This window comes from Pseudophryne corroboree, chromosome 1 (genome assembly GCF_028390025.1).
Source record: "Pseudophryne corroboree isolate aPseCor3 chromosome 1, aPseCor3.hap2, whole genome shotgun sequence".
NCBI lineage: Eukaryota > Metazoa > Chordata > Amphibia > Anura > Myobatrachidae > Pseudophryne > Pseudophryne corroboree.
The window spans coordinates 796393148-796420152 of record NC_086444.1 but is presented as its reverse complement, the minus strand read 5'-3'; the positions used below and the strand labels follow the sequence as shown (position 1 = coordinate 796420152).

At 47.4% G+C, this 27005-nt stretch overlaps 1 protein-coding gene across 5 annotated transcripts in view; it reads left to right on the top strand.

Annotated features, from left to right (window-relative positions):
- Nucleotides 1-26491, top strand: part of CASP6 (caspase 6) — a 52613-nt gene extending 26122 nt beyond the window's left edge. For 3 of the 5 annotated variants that reach the window (XM_063918707.1, XM_063918717.1, XM_063918735.1), the window contains exons 5-8: nucleotides 20019-20095; nucleotides 22814-22989; nucleotides 23932-24091; nucleotides 26033-26490. In XM_063918707.1, the coding sequence (XP_063774777.1) occupies nucleotides 20019-20095; nucleotides 22814-22989; nucleotides 23932-24091; nucleotides 26033-26265 (646 nt within the window). In that variant the 3' untranslated portion in view covers nucleotides 26266-26490. Of the gene's footprint in view, nucleotides 1-20018; nucleotides 20096-22813; nucleotides 22990-23931; nucleotides 24092-26032 lie in introns of all 5 variants that reach the window. The other 2 variants (XM_063918744.1, XM_063918725.1) reach the window with 1 other exon arrangement.
- Nucleotides 26492-27005: the final 514 nt, after the last annotated feature.

The window sequence follows — 27005 nt, the reverse complement described above, 5'->3', positions numbered from 1 at the left end:
TTTTCACTTTCATTACAAAAAGTACACAACACCTGGGGGTTACTGCTTTTAAGGAAAAAATAGGATTTTGATAACCTACCGGTAAATCCTTTTCTCCTAGTCCGTAGAGGATGCTGGGGATGACATCAAGACCATGGGGTATAGACGGGATCCGCAGGAGACATGGGCACTCTAAAGACTTTTCATTGGGTGTGAACTGGCTCCTCCCTCTATGTCCCTCCTCCAGACCCCAGTTGTAGGAACTGTGCCCAGGGAGACTGGCATTTCAAGGAAAGGAATTACTTAACCAGTGGAGAGATATCTACCAACTCACACCCTCAACCGTGCCACACACATGGCATTCAACATAACACACGCCAACAGGCATGAACTAATTGCAGCAACATGCTGAAACCAAGATAACACAACTTGTGTAACTGTAATAACTAAACTGCAGGTAAAGTACGCACGGGGACGGGCGCCCAGCATCCTCTACAGACTAGGAGAAAAGGATTTACCGGTAGGTTATCAAAATCCTATTTTCTCTGACGTCCTAAGTGGATGCTGGGGACTCCGTCAGGACCATGGGGAATAGCGGCTCCGCAGGAGACAGGGCACAAAAGTAAAAGCTTTAGGATCAGGTGGTGTGCACTGGCTCCTCCCCCTATGACCCTCCTCCAAGCCTCAGTTAGATTTTTGTGCCCGGCCGAGAAGGGTGCAATCTAGGTGGCTCTCCTGAAGAGCTGCTTAGAGTAAAAGTTTTGTTAGGTTTTTTTATTTTCAGTGAGTCCTGCTGGCAACAGGCTCACTGCATCGAGGGACTTAGGGGAGAGAAGTGAACTCACCTGCGTGCAGGATGGATTGGCTTCTTAGGCTACTGGACACCATTAGCTCCAGAGGGAGTCGGAACACAGGTCTCACCCTGGGGTTCGTCCCGGAGCCGCGCCGCCGCCCCCCTTGCAGATGCCGAAAAGTGAAGAGGTCCAGAAACCGGCGGCAGAAGACTTTTCAGTCTTCATAAGGTAGCGCACAGCACTGCAGCTGTGCGCCATTGTTGTCAGCACACTTCATAGCAGCGGTCACTGAGGGTGCAGGGCGCTGGGGGGAGCGCCCTGGGCAGCAATGATAGTACCTTATTCTGGCTAAAAATACATCACATATAGCCCCTGGGGGCTATATGGATGTATTTAACCCCTGCCAGGTCTCAGAAAAACGGGAGAAGAAGCCCACCGAAAAGGGGGCGGGGCCTATTCTCCTCAGCACACAGCGCCATTTTCCCTCACAGAAATGCTGGTGGGAAGGCTCCCAGGCTCTCCCCTGCACTGCACTACAGAAACAGGGTTAAAACAGAGAGGGGGGGCACTTATTTGGCGATATGAATATATATATTAAAATGCTATAAGGGAAAAACACTTATGTAAAGGTTGTCCCTGTATAATATAGCGTTTTTGGTGTGTGCTGGCAAACTCTCCCTCTGTCTCCCCAAAGGGCTAGTGGGGTCCTGTCCTCTATCAGAGCATTCCCTGTGTGTGTGCTGTGTGTCGGTACGTGTGTGTCGACATGTATGAGGACGATGTTGGTGAGGAGGCGGAGCAAATTGCCTGTAATGGTGATGTCACTCTCTAGGGAGTCGACACCGGAATGGATGGCTTATTTAAGGAATTACGTGATAATGTCAACACGCTGCAAGGTCGGTTGACGACATGAGACGGCCGGCAAACCAATTAGTACCTGTCCAGGCGTCTCAAACACCGTCAGGGGCGTTAAAACGTCCTTTTACCTCAGTCGGTCGACACAGACACAGACACGGACACTGACTCCAGTGTCGACGGTGAAGAAACAAACGTATTTTCCTTTAGGGCCACACGTTACTTGTTAAGGGCAATGAAGGAGATGTTACATATTTCTGATACTACAAGTACCACAAAAAAGGGTATTATGTGGAGTGTGAAAAAACTACATGTGGTTTTTCCTGAATCAGATAAATTAAATGAAGTGTGTGATGATGCGTGGGTTTCCCCCGATAGAAAATTATTGGCGGTATACCCTTTCCCGCCAGAAGTTATGGCGCGTTGGAAAACACCCCTTAGGGTGGATAAGGCGCTCACACGCTTATCAGATACGGCCGCCCTCAAGGAGCCAACTGATAGGAGGCTGGAAAATATCCTAAAAAGTATATACACACATACTGGTGTTATACTGCGACCAGCGATCGCCTCAGCCTGGATGGGCAGCGCTGGGGTGGCTTGGTCGGATTCCCTGACTGGAAATATTGATACCCTTGACAGGGACAGTATTTTATTGACTATAGAGCATTTAAAGGATGCATTTCTATATATGCGAGATGCACAGAGGGATATTTGCACTCTGGCATCAAGAGTAAGTGCGATGTCCATATCTGCCAGAAGATGTTTATGGACACGACAGTGGTCAGGTGATGCAGATTCAAAACGGCACATGGAAGTATTGCCGTATAAAGGGGAGGAGTTATTTGGGGTCGGTCCATCGGACCTGGTGGCCACGGCAACAGCTGGAAAATCCACCTTATTTACCCCAAGTCACATCTCAGCAGAAAAAGACATCGTCTTTTCAGCCTCAGTCCTTTCGTCCCCATAAGGGCAAGCGGGCAAAAGGCCAGTCATATCTGCCCAGGGATAGAGGTAAGGGAAGAAGACTGCAGCAGGCAGCCCATTCCCAGGAACAGAAGCCTTCCACCGCTTCTGCCAAGTCCTCAGCATGACGCTGGGGCCGTACAAACAGGTGCGGTGGGGGGTCGTCTCAAGAGTTTCAGCACGCAGTGGGCTCACTCGCAAGTGGACCCCTGGATCCTACAAGTAGTATCCCAGGGGTACAGATTGGAAATTCGAGACGTCTCCCCCTCGCAGGTTCCTGAAGTTTGCTTTACCAACGTCTCCCTCCGACAGGGAGGCAGTATTGGAAACAATTCACAAGCTGTATTCCCAGCAGGTGATAATCAAAGTACCCCTCCTACAACAAGGAAAGGGGTATTTTTCCACACTATATTGTGGTACTGAAGCCAGACGGCTCGGTGAGACCTATTCTAAATCTGAAATATTTGAACACTTACATACAAAGGTTCAAATCAAGATGGAGTCACTCAGAGCAGTGATAGCGAACCAGGAAGAAGGGGACTATATGGTGTCCCTGGACATCAAGGATGCTTACCTCCATGTCCCAATTTGCCCTTCTCACCAAGGGTACCTCAGGTTCGTGGTACAAAACTGTCACTATCAGTTTCAGACGCTGCCGTTTGGATTGTCCACGGCACCCCGGGTCTTTACCAAGGTAATGGCCGAAATGATGATTCTTCTTCAAAGAAAAGGCGTCTTAATTATCCCTTACTTGGACGATCTCCTGATAAGGGCAAGGTCCAGAGAACAGTTGGAGGTCGGAGTAGCACTATCTCAAGTAGATCTACGACAGCACGGGTGGATTCTAAATATTCCAAAATCGCAGCTGTCTCCGACGACACGTCTGCTGTTCCTAGGGATGATTCTGGACACAGTCCAGAAAAAGGTGTTTCTCCCGGAGGAGAAAGCCAGGGAGTTATCCGAGCTAGTCAGGAACCTCCTAAAACCAGGAAAAGTGTCAGTGCATCATTGCACAAGGGTCCTGGGAAAAATGGTGGCTTCTTACGAAGCGATTCCATTCGGCAGATTTCACGCAAGAACTTTTCAGTGGGATCTGCTGGAAAAATGGTCCGGATCGCATCTTCAGATGCATCAGCGGATAACCCTGTCTCCAAGGACAAGGGTGTCTCTTCTGTGGTGGCTGCAGAGTGCTCATCTACTAAAGGGCCACAGATTCGGCATTCAGGACTGGGTCCTGGTGACCACGGATGCCAGCCTAAAAGGCTGGGGAGCAGTCACACAAGGAAAAAATTTCCAGGGAGTGTGATCAAGTCTGGAGACTTCTCTCCACATAAATATACTGGAGCTAAGAGCAATTTACAATGCTCTAAGCTTAGCAAGACCTCTGCTTCAAGGTCAGCCGGTATTGATCCAGTGGGACAACATCACGGCAGTCGCCCACGTAAACAGACAGGGCGGCACAAGAAGCAGGAGGACAATGGCAGAAACTGCAAGGATTCTTCGCTGGGCGGAAAATCATGTGATAGCACTGTCAGCAGTGTTCATTCCGGGAGTGGACAACTGGGAAGCAGACTTCCTCAGCACGACCTCCACCCGGGAGAGTGGGGACTTCATCGGGAAGTCTTCCACATGATTGTGAACCGTTGGGAAAGACCAAAGGTGGACATGATGGTGTCCCGCCTGAACAAATAACTGGACAGGTATTGCGCCAGGTCAAGAGACCCTCAGGCAATAGCTGTGGACGTTCTGGTAACACCGTGGGTGTACCAGTCGGTGTATGTGTTCCCTCCTCTGCTTCTCATACCTAAGGTACTGAGAATTATAAGACGTAGAGGAGTAAGAACTATACTCGTGGCTCCGGATTGGCCAAGAAGGACTTGGTACCCGGAACTTCAAGAGATGCTCACAGAGGACTCATGGCCTCTGCCGCTAAGAAGGGACTTGCTTCAGCAAGTACCATGTCTGTTCCAAGACTTACCGCGGCTGCGTTTGACGGCATGGCGGTTGAACGCCGGATCCTAAGGGAAAAAGGCATTACGGAAGAGGTCATTCCTACCCTGGTCAAAGCCAGGAAGGAGGTGACCGCACAACATTATCACCACATGTGGCGAAAATATGTTGCGTGGTGTGAGGCCAGGAAGGCCCCACGAAGAAATTTCAACTCGGTCGATTCCTGCATTTCCTGCAAACAGTAGTGTCTATGGGCCTCAAATTGGGGTCCATTAAGGTTCAAATTTCGGCCCTGTCGATTTTCTTCCAGAAAGAATTGGCTTCAGTTCCTGAAGTCCAGAAGTTTGTCAAGGGAGTACTGCATATACAACCCCCTTTTGTGCCTCCAGTGGCACTGTGGGATCTCAACGTAGTTCTGGGATTCCTCAAATCACATTGGTTTAAACCGCTCAAATCTGTGGATTTGAAATATCTCACATGGAAAGTGACCATGATGTTGGCCCTGGCCTCGGCCAGGCGAGTGTCAGAACTGGCGGCTTTGTCTCACAAAAGCCCATATCTGATTGTCCATTCGGACAGGGCAGAGCTGCGGACTCGTCCCCAGTTTCTCCCTAAGGTGGTGTCAGCGTTTCACCTGAACCAGCTTATTGTGGTACCTGCGGCTACTAGGGACTTGGAGGACTCCAAGTTGCTAGATGTTGTCAGGGCCCTGAAAATATAGGTTCCAGGACGGCTGGAGTCAGGAAAACTGACTTGCTGTTATCCTGTATGCACCCAACAAACTGGGTGCTCTTGCTTCTAAGCAGACGATTGCTAGTTGGATGTGTAGTACAATTCAGCTTGCACATTCTGTGGCAGGCTTGCCACAGCCAAAATATGTAAATGCCCATTCCACAAGGAAGGTGGGCTCATCTTGGGTGGCTGCCCGAGGGGTCTCGGCTTTACAACTTTGCCGAGCTGCTACTTGGTCAGGGGCACACCCTGGCTGAGGAGGACCTGGAGTTCTCTCACTCGGTGCTGCAGAGTCATCCGCACTCTCCCGCCCGTTTGGGAGCTTTGGTATAATCCCCATGGTCCTGACGGAGTCCCCAGCATCCACTTAGGACGTCAGAGAAAATAAGAATTTACTTACCGATAATTCTATTTCTCGTAGTCCGTAGTGGATGCTGGGCGCCCATCCCAAGTGCGGATTGTCTGCAATACTTGTACATAGTTATTGTTACAAAAATCGGGTTATTATTGTTGTGAGCCATCTTTTCAGAGGCTCCGCTGTTATCATGCTGTTAACTGGGTTCAGATCACAGGTTGTACAGTGTGATTGGTGTGGCTGGTATGAGTCTTACCCGGGATTCAAAATCCTTCCTTATTGTGTACGCTCGTCCGGGCACAGTATCCTAACTGAGGCTTGGAGGAGGGTGACCATGCTAAATTCCTTTGTCGTATAAACAACCCTTTATGAAGCTAAGAACACTGTACGCTGTTTACTTAAGAAGTACCGTAATGGTACGCTAGTTGCGTAACGATAGCTCAGCCGTAGGCGAGACGCTCAGGCGTCACGTTCGCTCACGGCCCAGGGATCACAGGACACGTTATTGGTTATGTCTAGGGGAAAGATTCGCTGTAACGTAGCGTACGCTAGAGACCACGAGGAGGTCACCAGCGATGCAGACGCTCACAACACTATACCTTTATGTTAAAACCTTATACCAATGAAATACACTGAATACCTTAATGTGAGTACAGGGTGTAAGTGCAACCTTGTGTAACCTGACTAACTACAAAGCTGATTGAGCGTCACCGACGCTCAAGTGAACACTTAACACTATAGTAAATACACTTATACTGGTTTAGGTTTCCAAAGCCTATTAACTGTATTATGTCTAATATACTTGTAAAAGGGGATAACAGTACATATGATACACTACAATATAACAGAGACCTCCTAACCACAGAACTAAACAATAAATACAATAAGACAATGCTACGCTGACCTAAATGAAATACAATACAATACTATAATACTATAAGGTATTTAAGAGAAAAGAGGAGAGAGAGAGATAGAGAGAGAGAGAGAGAGAGATTGGCTCGCAGAACGACAATGATTATGGAGAGAACTTACGCACAAAGGGTATGATCGCCAGCGCCTCGATATCCAGCTCCCGATTATCAGCAGATAACCGTTGATGAGAGAGTGAGTGCTGGATGTGGTCGGCCTGCCTATTTATGCTCCACACACAATGCAATCTCCTGGTCCTACAATCCCATTGTCCATTGGCCGAAGGAATTCGGCCCTGCATCATAACAAAAGGTCATAGGGTGATTCATACAGGTGGGCTGTGACGATTTCCAACAGCTCAGGTGGGTGGGAAACTGGGTTTCCCGCCGCATACCTGAGTATGTGTAATTAATAGAAATGGACATAAACTTCTTATGTCCATAACTATTCGCACGAGCGATTAATACGCTCCAAACCAACACCGGAATATTGCTAATTAAATACTCTTCCGATGGGTACCAAACACTGCAGTATGATTCCTGTTAGACCCTCCGTACGATGCAAAGAGGGATTCCTCAGCTCTGGGACATTGTACTTTAACCAAACTTACAGAAACTATCAAAGGGATCATGATCTATAAACTACATTAATTGTGAACATTTGTAACTAATGAGTCGCACGCTACGATCACATAAACTCTACCGTAAATGCGCATACTGCGCGTGCGAGTGCACGCGATTGCGGGTATGCGCTTCCACGGGAGAGCGTACGCATGCGCAGCACGGACCAGTGTGCGGCGCAAATATGGCAACGTGCATTGAGACATTTTTCTGACTTTGACAAGGGTCATAGGGGGAGGAGCCAGTGCACACCACCTGATCCTAAAGCTTTTACTTTTGTGCCCTGTCTCCTGCGGAGCCGCTATTCCCCATGGTCCTGACGGAGTCCCCAGCATCCACTACGGACTACGAGAAATAGAATTATCGGTAAGTAAATTCTTATTTTCTCATACGTCCTAGAGGACGCTAGGGACGACATAAAGACCATGGGGTCTATACCAAAGCTCCAGTACGGGCGGGAGAGTGCGGATGACCCTGCAGCACCGATTGACCAAACTTTAGGTCCTCATCGGCCAAGGTGTCAAACTTGTAGAACTTAGCAAATGTGTTTGACCCTGACCAAGTAGCTGCTCGACCGAGAACCCCCAGGCAGCCTCCCAGGATGAGCCCACCTTCCTAGTGGAGTGGGCCTTTACCGATGTCGGTAACTGCAATCCAGCCGTAGTATTAGCTTGCTGAATCGTATTTCTTTTTTTTTTGTACAATAGTTTTTATTGAAGTTTATGAATAGCAGTTACAGTGAAAGAACATACAGATATCAAACAGCGAAGCATTAGCTATCATTTCTATAAAGAAATTGGTTAAACATAGAAGCAAAGAAAAGAAAAAAGAAAACAGCAGAAAGAGAAAAAAAAAAAATGAGAGAAGGGGGGGGGGGGGAGGGGGGAAGCCAACATGTCTATCTGTGTGGCAAATATTACAGTCGAGAATATCCTATTCATTGAGACACATGAACCCATAGGAAGTTGGGAGATCTCCTGGCCTGAGGTCTATGTGGTCAAACTCAATTCTGGCTAAGAAAATTTATGTACATAAGGGGGGTGACATAAGATTATCCATGGTAAGGTGTGGGATGCCAGCCCAGGGGGGTTACTTCTTCTGATATAGTCATCCCATTTCAACCAGCCATCGAAAGTACGAGAGCCAGACTGGGACCATTGTTTACCTGATGTTTCAAAAACATGGTGATTATGAATTTTCTTTTTAATGGCTACAATGTCAGGTAATTTTGCTGATTTCCATAACTGGGCTATGGAGGCTTTAGAAGCTATAAGTATGTGTCCCAGCAAGTACGTATCTGAGACAGCTACGTGTGGATGGGGGTAGTGAAATAGGGCTATAAGGGGATCTAAGGGGACAGTATATCCAAGCACATCTGAGATCAAGGCAAAAACTCCTTTCCACAAGGGTTGTAGCAGTGGGCAGGACCAGAACACATGTATAATGTTCCCAGTTTGTCCACATCCCCTCCAGCAGTAGGGGGAAACATCCGGCCATATCTTATGCAACCGATCTGGGGTGAGGTATGCTCTGTGAATTAGTTTAAAAAACATTTCTGAATGACCCATACAGCGTGAAATTTTAAAGCATGAATGATAAATTCTCGACCATATCTCTTCAGTGAAAACATTGGGCAGGTCAGCCTCCCATCTACTTTGGGACCCAAACGTGTGGGTCGTCATTTCTGAAATCAAGTAATTATACCATCTGGAGACATTGCCTCGACTCTGTTTAGTGCGGACCAGGAGAGGGAGCATCTTGGGGAGACATTTAGAGGCTGAGGGATTGGGGCGATACCTGGAGAGCCAGTTTCGTATTTGGAGATACTTATAGAAGTCCTGTTTCTGAATATGGAAATGAGTTTGTAAGTGGGTGAATGAGACCAACATACCCTGTGAGTGAATATCCTGAAGCGTCTGTAGGCCCCGGTCTGACCATGAGAATAGGGACAGGTTGGGGATCATAAGAGTTATCGTTTTTAATGAAAGCTGGAGGAAGGGGAGAGACTGCTTAGCCTCAGGTGAAAGGAGAGTGTGCCAGGCGTTTAGTGTGCATTGGATCGCTTTACTTTTATGAACTGACGTAGGGACAGCAGACATTGGAAGCCATAACAAATCTGCAAGGCAATATGGAGACACTGTTGACTGTTCGATAAGTACCCATGGTTTCACTATATCCACGTTGACCCAATCTCTGATGTGGCTCAAAATGCACGCTTTGTGGTAATTTTCTATATCAGGGTAGGCTGCTCCTCCCTTGACCTTAGGGGCTGAAAGGGTGGATCTCGCTATTTTGGGTTTTTCCCCTCCCCAGATGTAGTTGGAAAGGATCTTATTGAAATCGTTACAAATTCTCTTCGGGAGGGGGCGAGGGATAGTTCTAAAAAGGTACATTAGCTTCGGTAGAAGCACCATTTTTGCCGCCGCCACGCGCCCAAGCCAGGAGACATCCTGTAACATCCAATCTTTGGTGAGTGTCCTAAACGCTGCGAGAAGTGGGCCGAAGTTACATGTCAGGAGATCTGCCTCCCTAGAGAGGTGAACTTCCAGGTATCGAAGAGATAGTGATTGCCAGGAGTATTTATACTTTGTTTTCAAGGAGAGGACTTCGTCTGTATTTATGTTCAAAGGGAGGGCTTCGGTTTTAGCGGTATTAAGCTTGTAATATGACAATTTAGCATAACGGTCAAGGACAGCATGTAGGTGGGGCAAGGAGGAACTCGGTTTCAAGAGACAGAGCAAAATGTCATCTGCAAAGAGACTTATCTTGTGCTGTTTCCCGCCTACGTGGGGACCCAAGATTAGATTATCTCTTCTAATACATTCCGCTAATGGTTCAATCGCAAGAGCGAATATTAACGGGGATAGGGGGCATCCCTGTCGGGTACCATTAGTAATTTCAAATCTCGTAGAGTGGCACCCATTTGTGAACACTCTAGCTGATGGACAGGAATATAGGGCTAATATAGAGTTGAGAAAGCAACCCCCAATGCCAAACCTATGGAGCGTGTGCTGCATATAAATCCAATGGAGCCTGTCGAATGCCTTTTCGGCATCGAGTGACAAGAGTAAGAGAGGGTGATCAGCTTGTCGGCAGTGTTCAATGATATTAATCACTCTCCTGGTGTTATCAGAAGCCTGTCTACCTACTACAAACCCAACCTGGTCTGGGTCGACCAGGGCGGGTAAAAGGGGAGCAAGTCTGTTTGCTATTATTTTCGCAAAAAAGTTTGACATCAACGTTAAGCAAAGCTATGGGGCGATAGTTTTGGACGGAGGTGGGTGATTTACCGGGTTTCGGAATTGTTACAATTTGGGATTCTAGCATTTCTTTCGGGAAGTAGGAATTGGTGGAGGCTTCATGAAACACACTCAATAAGGTGGGGGTGAGCAGTTTATTAAATTGCTTATAGAAGTTAGACGGGAACCCGTCGGGGCCAGGGGCCTTATTTAGAGGAAGGGAGGTAATAGCAGTGTCTATTTCCTCCAGAGTCCATGGGTAGTTAATGAGTTCAGTGTCTTGTTTCGACAAAGATGGGAGAGGAAGAGTCTGGAGGAACTCAGAAATTTCCAGAGGCTCGGGTTGAGGAGTATTAGGGTCATTTTTTAAATTATACAGTTGGCAATAGTAGTCCGCGAACACGTTGGCTATATCTGAGGGGTCCATAACTTTGGTGCCCTTGGAGTTATATACTGCCTGTATCCGTTCCCGGGCTCTGCGTCCACGAAGTTTGCGAGCAAGAAGTCTACCCGCTCTATTGCCTAGGGAGTAATATGTTTGATTAAGCCGCTGAATGTTGCGATGGACCTCAGCAAGCGCAAAGGAATTAACTTTGTCCCTAGCTGATAGTAGCTTAGAAAAAGTGGTTTTGTTTGAGGGGTCTTTTTTATGGGCCTTTTCTAGTGAGGCGACCTCCTGCTCCGCGGAAGCAAGCTGTTGGCGTGAGTCTCGTTTCAATTTAGCCGCGATTTGTATCGCTGAGCCTCGGACCACGGCTTTCAACGCGCACCAATGGGTGAACGTGGAAGTGTCTGATGGTTGATTAGTGCATAAGTATAGTTCCAGGGCTGCCTGTACCGCCTGTAGACCCTCAGGCCTATTTAAAAGGTGAGAGCCTAATCTCCAGGGTCCCGGGGGGGCATTATATGAGAAGACATCCCAGTTCAAAAGTAGAGGGGAATGGTCCGACCAAGTCATTGGCAAGATGGTAATCTTGCGTATAGAGGCTAGCGTTGGTCTATCTACAATTGCCATGTCAATTCGGGAGTATGATCTATGTACATGCGAATAGAAGGTGTAATCTCGTGTCGTGGGATGTTTAACTCGCCAGGCATCATACCAGTTGTATTCAGCTAATAAAGTTTTAAAGGGCCCGGCTGACATGTGGGGTTTTAGCGGGTGAAAAATTATAGGCGGGTTGGATCTATCTATGCTAGGATCCGGGGCTATATTAAAATCGCCCAGAAGCAAAACAGCTCCTCTGGATTTCTCCTGGAGGGCTTGAAAGAGCTTTCTACAAAAGGGAATCTGCTTGGTGTTAGGCGCGTAGCAGCAGGCAATGGTTACCTCAGCTTTTTCCAAATGTCCAACTAGTATTAGGTATCTGCCATCTGGGTCTGAGTATTGGGTCGAGAGCACAAACGGGCAGTTATGGGCTATGAGAATAGCTACCCCAGCCTTCTTAACAGGGCCATTAGCCGTATAGCATTGGGGGTATTTAGGGTTAGAGAAATGCGGGGGATTATTAATTGGGAAGTGTGTCTCTTGCACAGCTGCAATATGTGCTTTTTGTTTAGCGAAATAAGTGAGGGCCAGTTTCCTCTTGTGGGGAGAGTTCAGCCCCTTAGCGTTAATTGAGATAACATTCACCATGGGTCAAAAAAAGGGACTGCGTAGCATAAGCTAATCAAAGGATGTAAATAAAACATACTCGACAATAAAGGTAACATAGAATGGCTTGCAGAACTGGGAGCAGGAGGAAAAAAAATAACAAAAACAAAACGCAAGAAATAAAAAACAGCAAAGAACATAACTAGTCTCCCTTGAGACCAGAACCTTGACCAGGCGTCTGTGTAGAACGTTGGGGGTTGGCGGCATGACAGCCATCCACCACCCCCGCCCAGGAATATGTGTGAACCCCCGGCTGAGGCCCCCCCCCCCCCCCCCCGAGGCCCCCCCCAACCCCCCACCCCACCCGGGACTCGCCCATGGCGGCGCGGCGGACGGAGGGGGGACTCTGGGGGGGGGGGGGGGGAAGCCAAGCCAGGAGCCCAGCATCGCTAAATCTACGTGTTGCAATATACCAGAATAGGTAACAATAACGGGAAGGAGGAGGAGAGAAACAAAATTACATCTTAAATTGGCCGGTCCATCTTAGAGGTAGTTCCTGGCCACACGTACCCTCCTCTAGAATTTAAACCTCTTAGAGAACATGTATATAACAGAACACAGAAAAATCTGGAGAGAACATTAACCCTCGAAAGTGAAATGAGGGGGTACATGTATCAATGTAATATATACTTTAAATGCGACAAATGGAGAGTCAGCCATCGCTTAGACTTGACTCCTACTTCACCGTGGACCAGTCCTGTTGGAGTCTCCGCTGAGGGGAGGAATCTCCCCCGGATGGACTCGTAATGTTCCAGGAGCTCAGGAGTTTCATTCCTTCATCGACATTATCAATCACGATCGTGGAACCCTCACGTGCAATGAGAAGCTTGACAGGAAATCCCCAGCGATAGGAGATGTTGGCTTTCCTTAGTGCCAGTGTAATGGGTTGAAAGGAGCGGCGTCTGAGGAGAGTAGTTTGAGACAGGTCTCCAAACAGTTGCATGTCCCCAAGAGCCTTTGCTGTATCTGATGATGGTCTTGATGCTTTAAGGATTGCCTCTTTAATATGAAAATAGTGCATTTTCATCAAAACATCCCTTGTAGCGTGGGCCGGGGCTGCTCTGGCTTTAGGAAGTCTGTGGATCCTGTCAATAAGGAGATCAGCCGATGTGGCCTGCGGTAGGAGTTTACCGAACAGGTTAACAGCGAAATCATGAAGGCTACTGTTAGATATCTCCTCAGGGACCCCTCGTAGTTTAATATTGCTTCGTCTAGATCTGTCCTCGAGATCTGCGATCTTATCTCTAAGTTTATGCACCTCATCCTCTAGGCTATCGTGGGAATCCAATAATTGGTTGTGGGACCCCACCACCTCCTCCATTTTCGTTTCCAGATGGTTGGTACGCTCACCTATCTCGTCGACAGATTGCTGACATGCCAGGAGGGCGGAGCGAAACTCTGCAGCGATGTCTGATTTAAATTGTGACATGAGCAATTTCATTGTACCCACTGTTAACGCATCAGAGTCATTGACAGCTTCCATGGATGGGGGGGGCTGTCTCGGAGGAGATATGTCGGAGGGAAGAGGTGGAGGTGAAGGGTCTGCCTTCTTCATCTGAGGTTTATCTCCCATTTTTTTAGGAGGTTGAGGGGAAGATTTAAAGAATGATATTTGTGATACAGATTTGGAGGCTTTCTGACGCTTGGGAGCCATAACAGAAGTCAGGATGATCTAGGGAAACTGTCAAAAGTGCAAGTGTTGCGAGCGAGGGTTCCACACGTTGAGTTACCAATTGGTGCACATCCCGGGCCGGGACGGTGGAGGGAGAAGTAGTAATCAAATCAAATCGCAGCCATCATGTGTGAGCAGAGCCTCCCTTCCTGGGGGAGTGTAGTATATCAGAATGAACACTAGATGGAGCCTCCAGGCCAGCAGCCAGCTGCAATGTAGTAGGAGATGTGATATAATGTGATAAATTGGGGGACAGAGGTACTCCGCAGGGGGGGGGTTGTACATAGAATTTGTAAAGAGGAGAGGGGTCCAGCTTTGTGAACAGCTGTGCAGGATAACAACTGTACAGGGGAATCAGCCTTGAGGATAATCAGCCAGGTCACCTTATATTCTGTGGGGCCTTCCTCTCTTCCACCACCTAGGAGCAGGGGGGGGGGACCCAGGGGAGACCCGACTCCTCTTATGTATGAGGTGTCTATCTCATCTCTGCTCTCTGACTGGGCACCCACCGCCGCTGCCCGGGTCCAGGAGGCCAGCTGTGCCTCGGCCTCCGCTCTGGGGATCACTGCGCTGGGTGCCGCCCAGACGCCGCCAGCCGCACACCCACCTTCAGGCTCCCGCCTCCGGCTCCCGCGCTCTCCGTCCCGGTTGCCAGGGGGAACTCGTCCGCTTTGCAGGCGCCGGTCCACGGAGCCCAGGGGACCAGGTATTCAGCAGCAGGCGTGTAGGGAAGGGCCGGTGTTTCCTCCGCCGATCGCGGGCCCGCAGCCGGGGTGTTATAGAAATTGAGCCCGGGGATTCAGGGACCGGCGTAGGCCGCAACCCGCAGAGGCCCAGTAACGGACCTCCCGGCTCCGCAGCTCACGCCTAGGGGTCCCAGGGCAGTGTAGGCTGTTGTTGAGGGGGAAGTTTTCCAGCTACCCCAAATAGTTATGGCCAGAGGAGATCTTAGAAGCAGGAGCTCCTCCAAAGCACGTCTTGCTGCAGCTCCAGCTAGGCCACGCCCCCGCTGAATCGTATTTCTAATCCAACGTGCAATAGTCTGCTTGGAAGCAGGACAGCCAATCTTGTTGTGATCATACAGGACAAACAGAGCCTCTGTTTTCCGTATACGAGCTGTTCTAGCAACATAGATTTTCAAAGCTCTAACCACATCTAGAGACTTTGAATCAGTTAATGTGTCCGTAACTACTGGCACCACAATAGGTTGGTTTATGTGAAAAGCAGAAACCACCTTTGGAAGAAAATGTTGGCGAGTTCGCAACTCTGCCCTATCTTCATAGAAAATCAGGTAAGGGCTCTTGTGAGACAAGGCCCCCAATTCCGACACCCGCCTTGCGGATGCCAATGCCAAAAGCATCACCACTTTCCAAGTGAGAAACTTCAACTCTATCTTTTGTAGAGGCTCAAACCAATCCGATTGAAGGAACTGCAATACCACGTTAAGGTCCCATGGTGCCACTGGAGGCACGAATGGAGGCTGGATGTGCAGAACCCCTTCACGAAAAGAGAGGCCAATTGTTTTTGGAAGAACACTGATAAGGCCGAAATCTGGACCTTGATTGATCCCAATCGTAGGCCCGTCTCCACACCACCCTGCTAAAAAATGGAGAAAACGTCCTAAGTGAAACTCTTCCGTAAGAGCTTTCTTGGATTCACACCAAGACACATATTTTCTCCAAATACGGTGGTAATGTTTTGACGTTACTCCCTTTCTGGCCTGAATAAGGGTGGGGATGACCTCCTTAGGAACACCCTTCCTGGCTAGGATACGGCGCTCAACAGCCATGCCGTCAAACGTAGCCGCGGTAAGGCTTGGTACACACACGGCCCCTGCTGCAGCAGGTCCTCCAAAGGAGGAAGAGGCCGAGGATCTCCTATGAGTAACTGCTGGAGATCTGGGTACCAAGCCCTTCTTGGCCAGTCTGGGGCAATGAAGATTGCTCGAACCCTTGTCTTTCTTATGATCCTGAGTACTTTTGGGATCAGCGGAAGTGGAGGGAAAACATACACTGACAAACACCCACTGGGTCACCAGTGCATCCACTGCTACTGCTTGAGGGTCTCTCGACTTGGAACAGTATCTCTGAAGCTTCTTGTTGAGACGAGATGCCATCATGTCTATTGGAGGAACTCCCCAAAGACTTGTCACCTCTGCGAAGACTTCTTGGTGGAGGCCCCACTCTCCTGGATGGAGATCGTGTCTGTTGAGGAAGTCTGTTTCCCAGTTGTCTACTCCCGGAATGAATATTGCCGACAGAGCTTGTTGATGTTTTTCTGCCCAGCGGAGGATTTTTGTCGGCTCTGCCATTGCTGCTCTGCTTTTCGTTCCGCCCTGCCTGTTTATGTATGCTACTGCTGTTACATTGTCCACCTGGATCTGCACGGGACGGTCTTGAAGAAGATGTACCGCTTGTTGAAGGCCGTTGTAAATGGCTCTTAGCTCCAGAACGTTTATGTGAAGGCAGGCTTCCTGTTGTGACCAACATCCCTGGAAGTTTTCTCCCTGAGAGACTGCTCCCCAGCTTCGGAGACTTGTATCCGTGGTTACTAGGACCCAGTCCTGAATCCCGAACCTGCGTCCCTCTAGCAGGTGAGAGCTGTGCAACCACCACAGGAGCAAAATCTTAGTTTTTGACGACAGGATTATCTTTCTGTGCATCTGTAGGTGTAACCCCGACCACTTGTCCAACAGGTCCCACTGGAATACTCTGGCATGGAACCTGCCAAACTGTATGGCCTCGTAGGCCGCCACCATCTTCCCCAACAACCGAATGCACTGATGGATCGACACACTTGATGGTTTCAATATCTGTTTTACCATTTTCTGGATTTCCATAGCCTTTTCCAGTGAAAGAAATACTCTCTGAACTTCTGTGTTCAGAATCATCCCGAGGAAAGACAACCTTGTCGTCTGTTCCAACTGTGACTTTGGGTAATTTATGATCCACCCGTGTTGTTGGAGTATTGACAGGGAGAGGGATATGTTTTGTAATAACTGCTCCCTGGATCTCGCCTTTATCAGGAGGTCATCCAGATAAGGGATTATATTGACTCCTTTCTGACGAAGGAGGACCTTCATCTCCGCCATCACCTTGGTGAATACCCTCAGAGCCGTGGAGAGACCGAAAGGTAACGTCTGGAATTGGTAATGGCAATCCTGAATCGTGAATCTCAGATAAGCCTGGTGAGGAGGATAAATGGGAACATGCAGGTAAGCATCCTTTATGTCCACCGACACTAAGTAGTCCCCCTCCTCCAGACTGGCAATCACCGCCCAAAGTGATTCCATCTTGAACTTGAACCTTTTCAGGAAGAAATTCAGATCTTATAGATTTAGGATCGGTCTGACCGAGCCGTCCGGCTTCGGAAAACAACAAAGAGGCTTGAATAAAAACCCCGCCCTTGTTGTGACAACGGTACCAGGACTATAACCTGGTCTTGACATAATTTTTGGATTGCCGCTGTTACTGCTTCTCTCTCTGGCGGAGAAGCTGGCAAGGTCGATTTGAAAAATCGGCATGGGGGAACATCTTGAAACTCTAGTTTGTATCCCTGGGATACTATTTGCAACACCCAGGGATCCAGGCCAGACAGAATCCAATCCTGGCTGAAATGTTTGAGACGTGCCCCCACCCGAGTGGCCTCCTGCAAGGGAGTTCCAGCGTCATGCTGGGGATTTGGCAGAATTAGGGGTAGACTTCTGCTCTTGGGTACCTGGAGCCGGTGTGGGCTTCTTTCCCTTTCCCCTTCCCCTACCTGCAAAGAAGGGGGAACCTCTCGCCTTTTTGTATTTATTGGGCCGAAAGGTCTGCATTTGCGGGTGATAGGTCTTTTTTGCCGGTGCAGGCACAGAGGGCAAAAATGTTGACTTACCTGCGGTAGCCGCCGAGACTAACGCATCCAGGCCATCGACAAACAAGGCCTCACATTTATATGGGAGAGCCTCCATGTTTCTTTTGGAATCTGCATCCGCGTTCCACTGGCGAATCCATAACGCCCGCCTAGCCGATACTGCCATGGTAGCGGCTTGTGAACTCAAGAGTCCAATATCCTTCATTGCTTCCGCCATGTAGGCGGCAGCGTCCTTGATATTCCCTAACTTAAGGAGTATCTCATCTTTATCAATCGTGTCAATTTCTGATGACACGCTTTCTGACCATTTTTCAATAGCGCGACTCACCCATGCGCAGGCAATAGTGGGCCTGAGCAGTGTACCATTGGTAACATAAATGGATTTCAATGTCGTTTCCATTTTGCGGTCTGCCGGCTCTTTAAGAGAAGCCGTGCCAGGAGCAGGGAGAATTACCTTCTTTGTCAACCTGGAAAGTGCGCTGTCTAACACACAGGGGGTGACTCCTATTTTTTCCTGTCTTCAACCGGGAAAGGTTAAGCTATGTGAATCGTATTCCCAAAAGGAATTTTTTTTATCAGGATTCACCCACATCCCTTCAAACAGAGCATTTAGTTCGTGTGAAGGAGGGAACGTGACTTTGGATTTCTTTTCCTTACATAAATAAGCTTTCTCCTGAGGTAAAGGAGTGCTTTCTGTAACCTCCAACACGTCCCTTATAGCCACAATCATCTCCCTGGATTCACTATTGTCGACACGAGAATCAGAATCCGTGTCGGTATCAGTGTTTACAACATTTGCAAATGGTCTCTTATGTGACCCAGAGGGGCCGCCCGCATAAGGAATAACAGAATCCTGAAAAATCACATCTTCCACAGATTTTCTCCAGCATGCAGCCTTAGATTCAGACTTATCTAATCTACGGTTAATCAGATGCATACTGTCACGTAGCTCTTTCACCCATGCAGGCTCTTGGTGTACCGGTAGCGCCACCACATTACAACTCTGTGTCCCTAAAATGGCTTCCTCCGGGGAGGAACTCCCTGCCTCAGACATGCCTCACACGTGTACACCACACTGGGACTTTTTTGGGGACAGACCCACAGTAAAATCTGTCAGAGGGACACAGGATAGGAGCAGCCAGTTCGCAAACCCCGCTCCAGTATTGCCTGTGAACACAGTATGTCCACAGGCCAAAAGCGCTTTTAAATAGTAATATACACTATCAAATGCACCACAATCGCTTTGTGCCCCCCCTTTATAGCACCCTGTACTTGTCAGAAGTGGAGGAGAGGACCAACGTGTTCTCTGCAGCCTGAGGAGAGAGAGAGAATGGTGCTGAGTAGTGTGCTGGCTGCCTGAGGAAGAAGCTCCGCCCCTCAGTATCCATGACAATATTTGTACTGGCGGGGGTAGGGCTGTGCCAGCGGCATCTTATGCCCCCTTTTAGCCAGTTTGAGCAATTTTTCTTGCTGCCCAGGGCACCCCCGCGCCCTGCACCCTGCAGTGCCTGTGTGTGTGGGCAGCAATGGCGCGCTGCGCTCCCGCCAGCCGCGCCGCACCTCAGCCGTCACTTACTTGATTGAAGATCATTCTTCTCATACTCACCTGTCTTCTGACTTCTGGCTCTGTGAGGGGGGTGACGGCGTGCTGTGGGAGTGAGCATCTAGACACGGCTAGCGTTCAGTTCCCTTCAGGAGCTAATGGTGTCCTGTCAGCCAGAAACAGAGCCATGAAACTCTGAGGAAGTTGGTTCTGCTTCTGCCCCCTCAGTCCCACGAAGCAGGGAGTCTGATGCCAGCAGATCTCCCTGAAAATAAAAAACCTAACATAAGTGTTTTCAGAGAAACTCAGTAGAGCTCCTCAGAGTGCATCCAGTCGACCTGGGCACATTTCTAAAACTGAGGTCTGGAGGAGGGGCATAGAGGGAGGAGCCAGTTCACACCCAATGAAAAGTCTTTAGAGTGCCCATGTCTCCTGCGGATCCTGTCTATACCCCATGGTCTTGATGTCATCCCCATCATCCTCTAGGACGTATGAGAAACAACTCAAATATCAAAGCATATTTTTTGTATTATTTTTCTTATTATAATTCAGCTCAGCAGTCATGCTTGTGTGTGAGTACTTTATTATGCAAAAATTGGTGTAAATAGGACCTACAAGTCTGTCATTCTGGCCTATATGCTATCAACAGTAATGCAAACAAAAAAACCCAAGAACAAATATGGTAGATTTATGAAAATGAATGCGCCAGGCTCATGCTGGCTAATATATTTTACAAATTTTGTAGAAGACAAATCATAAACTTTTCTATAGATTTCTTAGAAATAATCATAATTTGTATTACGAGTATCATTATGCCTTCACCTGTTGTCATAAATCACATTTCTACAAAGTAATTAACAATAATGTTCAAATGCATTAAATGCGGTTTCTTTCACCTCAGGTTAACTGAACTTGGGTTTGAAGTTAAGAGCTATGATAACCTGAAAGCGGTGGAAGTACTTGACAAAATCCATGATGGTAATTTGATAATTTTTTTCACATAAAGTACAATTCCTTTTCATTGTGCCCATACTGCTTACTATTTGTGACAAGAACTTCCTATCTCATGTGTGTTTGACTGGGGGGCGGCCCTAAGGGGGCATGCGCCTCGGGTGCAGAATCTGAGAGGGGGCAGGGATAGGTACTCTGCCTCCCCTCCCTCCTCTCAGCCTTAAGGGGCTACCTTCTGCCGGGTCCAAGAACTCTCACTGCAGGTACCCGTTCCCCAGCACCACCAGTGAAACTCCCCCCTCCCCGGCAACTAGAACGCTAATGAATGGGGCAGGTGACGGTGACCAAGGACTCTCCAGCTACCCTATTTCATTTCCCAAGCGCTGGTCCATGGCCTCTCACACACTCCTGTGCCTGTGTAAGCGATGTCTGCCCCCAGGCCTGTTCCCCAGCACCTCCCGCTTCACGCATGCTGCTCCACCAGAGGAGGGCAGGGCCCTAAGGGGCTACCTATTGGTGGGTCCCAGAACCCTTGCTGCAGGGCCCCGGTCCTCAATACCACTAATATGGAGTCCTGGGAAACCAACCTGCCCCCTTCCCCCCTCCTGGCATCTAGAATGCTTATGAATAGAGCGGGGGTGGCCATTCGCACACTCCTGTGCCTGTGTAAACTATGTCTCCCCCTTCCTGCACGTGAGCTCCACCAGAGGAGGACGGTGAGAGGAAGCAACAGCAGCCGATACTTAGTCTGTGCACTGAGGTGAGGTCTCTATATTCCAGGACAGCTGCTGCCTCCCAAAGTGTGGTCCTAGGTCCAAATTGCATGCAGGGCTTTGTAGTCTTACAGCAGACGGTCAGTTGGAATCCTCCCTCCCAGTGTGTGTGATACAGAGATTGCATGGCTTATATCAGGTATATAACACTAGCCAGTCCTAGGGACTCCTATCTGCAGCCAGGATAACCCACATTGTGTGTGTCCCCCCCTCCCCAGTAAGTTGGTACTCCTCCTCTTTAATTGGTCCTAGGTCCTAACTGACATACTGGGCTTTGTAGTCCTACAGCAGTTGGCCAGTCAGAATCTCCCACAATACTGTATCTGAGATTCATGTTAGTTTTCTTGTGTTGCTATCCAATTTCCTAGGGAATGTGTGCTGGATGCACCCTAATGGTGCTGGTTGTCACTTTGCCAACTGTTTACTACTTTGTTTTTGACATGGTTCCAAAGTGTGTGTGTGTGCATGGGGGTGCCAAATGATTGCCTTGCCCAAAAATCCCAGTTTCGACCCTGGGAAAGGGGCGAGCCTGTTGTAGGGGCCCCGGGTCCCGCTCCTCGAAGCCGGACAGTGAGAGAAGTGACTGCTGCTGCAGCAGCCGCTCTCCCCAGCCCAGCACACGCTCCTCAGTGCTGTGTACTGAGCTGGGGAGAGACAGCTGTAGCCTGTCCTTTCTCTCCCTGCGTGGGTGGGGAACGAGTGATTGCATGCCGCCGCCATGGACACTGGAGCCCCCATTTGGAACATGCAGCCGCACAGAGAATATTATATTTGTTTTTTTAATGGAGGGGGTTTGGCCACGCATCCCACATTTGGCCATGCCCCCTTCTTGTATCAGGGCCCGTCCCTGGGGTGAACTATCCATGGAAAGGACTATTCTATGGTTAGGTTGTTGTTTGTATATTGTATTTGTACTTTGTACCCACGATGGCTGCCTCGTCTGTTACTTTCGTTGATGGGATGAACAATAAGTGGAATTGACGATTCAGCAGGTATCTTGTACTTCACATTTTATATTCACCCACTGTAAGCATTGTAGTGCGCCCAAAATGTCGACACCTAGCTGCCCAACACTGCTTCCTCTCTGCTGACCTCCATAAAGATAGAAAGATTGTCTTCATAAAAACCTATAGCCTTAAGATCTGAGGGCAGTGAAAAACACACATAGAGCACAAAACCAAAGTGACTGAATATAATCCCCGTCACAAACCACCCACATCTATTATTCTGTCAGAGGAATAAGAGGACGATTCAATGTTGTCTGAGTGTGTGAGCCTATTGCCTTAGTGAAGGAAGCCTGCCAAAGAGAAGGTGCTAGATAAATACTGTATCCATTAGGGCCTCGCAAACTAGAATGGCTATATGAGGCTTGCGTGATAGGTCTCACCACCTAAAAAGACAGCAGTAATTTAAGATGTTTTAAAAATATATAAACAGACAAATGTGTACATCATCTTTACAAATCATTCACAAAAATGTAGTAGCAGATAGTAGTTTGTATAACATTTACGGCCACTTTTTTTTTTTCTAATCACTTTTCAGTTCAGTTTTCTATTGTTATTGAAGTACAGTTCAGTGCCATCTTAACATGTTTGCAAACTGGGTAGCTGCCCAGGGCCCCACAATTTTAGGGGCCTACAAGCAGGGGTGGGTGGTGGTCAAACAATCTGAGCAACCAGGCAGCATTCTCTAACTGCCTCCCAGCCTGGGTCCAGACAGTGAATGGCTGTTAGCATGCTGAATGGTGGGTGGCTGGAGCTATCCGCAAATATGAGCGCTAACAGCCATTCACTGTATGGAAGCAGGGCCACATGAATGGGTGTGTAGGGGCTCTAGTGCATTGCTTTGCCCAGGACCTACAATGCTGTACAGTTATAACATTGCTGTCCAGTGTCACTTATTTGTTCCATTCTACAATAACACAGAAGGAATAATGTCTAAACATGTTGTTGCTTAATTCTATTCCTCCCAGCTTCAATGAGTGATCACAGTGATGCTGATTGCTTCCTTTGTGTGTTTCTGAGCCATGGAGAAGATAATCACGTTTATGCTTTTGATGCGAAAATTGATATCCAGCGACTGACCTGCTTGTTGAAAGGAGACAAATGCCAGAGTTTAGTGGGAAAACCCAAGATTTTCATAATCCAGGTAATCATTTTTCAAATGTTACTAGTGTTGACTTGATAGTTCTTATAGCCCTTGATATTAAACTAATCCTGTACAAAAATGTAATCATTCTGATAATTGCCAGAGCTCTGTCTTAGTAGAAAATGCTTATTATGAAGGTGCTTGATTTAACTATTAAGTAGAGTAAAGCATAGTATTTTCTTTTCTCCCGGTGACTATTTAAGGCAGATTGATTTATACTACATTATTTGTTTTATATGTACCAAGATCTGAACAATTCATCATCTATTGCACCGAACAGGATGATTCAGCGATGCACACAAGTCCAAAAGTGGACATATTTATGATTTTAGCAAACCACGCATGCACTGCACCATGCACATTCGTGTACCCACACTTTGGAAGGAGACTCTGTGCTTGGCCAGTTCCCTCTGCTGGGCGTCAAAGTGTCTACCTGGTGAATTCATGCATGAGATCCATTTTGTGGGAGTGTCCTGAGTGTGTCCTGGCCGTGTTGCCAGACTTACCTGCTGTTATGAGTTGCGAGTATGAGAAAAGGATGCCTGTTTGTGATGGATGTTTTGCGCCCAGAATAGGATACTACTGACAGCTGCGGACAGAAAAGCAGTGGGCGGTGTGGCTATACACACAAAGCCGTGTGAACTCTCGCATCAACATAAGCTAGCAAGTGATCTGCATATGTGGTTATTGGTGTGCCACTCAGAATCAAGCCCAACATCTGTAAAACTTGAGTTCAGTAACATCACTCTTCACTTTACATTAATAGGCCCCCTATAGTACACAGCTGCAGAAACTTAGCAATGTTATAAATAATTTGTTGAAAAAGTGTAATTATTAATATCCATTACTAACTGTAATGTATCATATGTAAGAGAAAAAAAATTGATACGCAATGTCATTTATTGGGTTATTGAGTAACAATGCTATATCAATGTGCTGCAGGCATGTCGGGGGGCTCAGCATGATGAACCAGTCGTAGCTACTGATGCTACTGACAGTACAGTGGCTACTCCTGACATGAATATCACTGAGGTGGATGCAGCATCTGTATATACTCTTCCTGCTGGGGCTGATTTCATCATGTGTTACTCTGTTGCAGAAGGTACTGTCTATATATAATCTTTTCTCTCCTAAATAACTATTAGAAACATTGTAGAGACGACGAGTATTTGTTGAGCTGAAGAACTCAATTTTTAGATTATATATGTGTATCTTTCATGTACTCTGCTTTTCTCCAATTGTGAAGCTGCAACATACAATCTAGTCAAAGACATTTAGAACTTATCTGAAAAGGTTATGTCTAAGGCTTCCCAAACGGTCTTCAATAACGGCGCCCTAGAGTATCAGCATTTTATTCACTAAACCCCTAGGATAAAATGTTTTTTTTTATTGATATATGTAAAAAAAATATTAAATTAAGTAAATTGTGCCTAAGTGTGTCGCTTAGGTTCAGTTGTGCAATTATCCACGTTTTTATGATTGACAGCCACTAGCACTGGTTTTGCCTATCACTTTGACCATAAATAATTTGATTTGTCCTGAAACACAAACCCAAGGCACCCCTGCAAGAGCCTCCACTCCAGGGTGCCTATGCACACAGTTTTGGAACCACTGGTCTAAGGGTTTCTTGCATTTTATGCATCAATGTAATTTATTTTTCCAAAAATGTTTTATTCATTTTCAGAACAAGCACAAATAAAACATAAACAACATAGCTAAATGGCACTTACAATTTAGATCAACAGCATGAGAATAAAATAAAGGCTATGGGGGGGGGGGGGGGGGGGGAATTCTGTTGCCCAAATGCGTCTTATTCCTGTCTGCATTTTTTTCTTTATCTTGCATGTCTAAAGTACTGGTTAGCAGGCCCAAATTGCAATTTGGTTGCCCAAAACCTGGACTTTTTCACCAATTTCAGCTCACTCAGGAGGCCACAAGCAGAAATTGTTATCACACCTGTTAGCATAATTAATTGAATAGCTGCTGTTGAATGCGCAATACCTCTGCGTGGGGTGAAAACAATTGAGTCTTCCCCTATGTGCCCATATGAATAAAACAAAGTAAAAAAAATATATATCATCATTGGTGTCTCAAAATCCCACCAGTAAATTGGGCACCAAGGGACTGAGGTCCAAGTATATGGAAAATGTAGAAATAAATGGGTAGAGGTTTGGGTAGAGACACATTGTAGGAATTTAGGAAGGGTAGTTGGGAGACCATAGATGGAAAACAGCATGTTGTAGGAACAGTGCCAATACCACAGACACCCACTCGGCTATTATTTTCCTATTGTCTAAGAAACCAGTCAGTAGATTCAAATACTTTCATAAGGTTTAATAAATCCCTGGGATTGAGAGAGCGGCCCTTCCAGCCATGTATATCTAACCATTCTATATTGAGAATCTCCAACTTGAGGGTGTGTACACACGGTGAGATCCTTGCTATGTCCTATTTTTACTTGCGATTTCCCTTGAACTCCCCGGAGGCCAGATAGGACAGATTTTGACTAACTTTTCTTGAGATCTGTACTATGTGTGCTTACGATTTTGGCTTATGTGAGATTTTGGCTTATGTGAGATGTCATTGACATGTGAGATGAACTAGATAGGACACCGATCTAGCAAGGATTGACTTGCCTGCACAGCCTATCTTTTCTTGCGATGCCGACCTGGCGGGACCGCGCATCGGGATCGCAAGGTGACTTTCACCTTGCGATCTGCACTAACTTTTCTTACGATTTTGACTATATAGTCAAAATCTTAAGAAAAAATCTCACCGTGTGTACACACCCTTAGGAAGAGACAAGAATGTTCTCCCAAGAGCTAGCTTCTTTGCTGAGGTAAATATCACTGTCAATCCAGGGTACAATTAATTTTTGTCCAAGATCTTGAGGACCAATGTTGAAAGGACCAAAGTAATTTTAAAATTGTGAAGCGTACATGCATGTATATTGCTCAAGCTGTAGCAGTCAAGCTGAATTATTGAAATGTAGTATATATTAAATGTGATTTATATTTGCTGATATAATTTGTTTCTCTCTAAGGCTACTATTCTCACCGTGAAACGTTTCATGGTTCCTGGTACATTCAGGATCTGTGTGAGGTACTGAAGCACTATGGGAAAGAATTGGAATTTACAGAACTGTTAACCCTGGTGAACAGGAAGGTGTCTCTGCGCTCTGTTGAAAACTGCCTTGATCGGAATGCAATTGGGAAAAAACAAGTGCCATGCTTTGCTTCAATGCTGACCAAAAAACTTTACTTAAGACCAAAGTAAAGCTGGTATAACACATTTGATTCCCCACACAGAATGATGAGGGAGCATTTTACTGTCATGTTATAAAAAGACAGACTGGCGAACATTCACACAAACTGGGCGGGTGTAATGCTGCCTGAGTTTGGCGGCCATGCGGGATGCCGGCCGAACTCTGACTTTTTTTAAAGGGACAATCACTTATACCCCTTTCACACTGCCAATGCCGGATCCCACCCGGGAATTGGAAGTGGGTCCTTCCCTGGTGGGATCCGGCATTGGCAGCTGCTGCTGGCTTTCCCGACCCGGCAATAAGCCGGGCGGGTTGTCATAACAGCGGCGGGCCCGGAGATGGAAGCGGCGCTGGGAGGTGAGCTCATCTCCGTGCCGCCTCTCCCTATCTAGTAAACGGGTCCCGGGTCGCATCGACCCGGGAGCCCGTTTACGCAGCCACTGACCCGGTATTCAACCCGGGTATAACACTGCTTTATTCCCGGATTGAATTGCCGGGTCAGGCGACCCGCGATTTCGGCAATGCCCCTTTCACACCGCACGCCGACCCGTGTCGACCCGGCAATATGCCGGGTCGATACCGGGTTATTTGTGCGGTGTGAAAGGGGTATTACAAAGCAAAACCATGCCATGCCGAACTCGTGTGGCAATACATTCTGTCCATAATTTTGGTAAATTACCAAATGTTTACAATGAACCTGCCTTTAGCTTATAAAGAAGGGATTTTATTTTCCCATTATTTGTTTTATTTT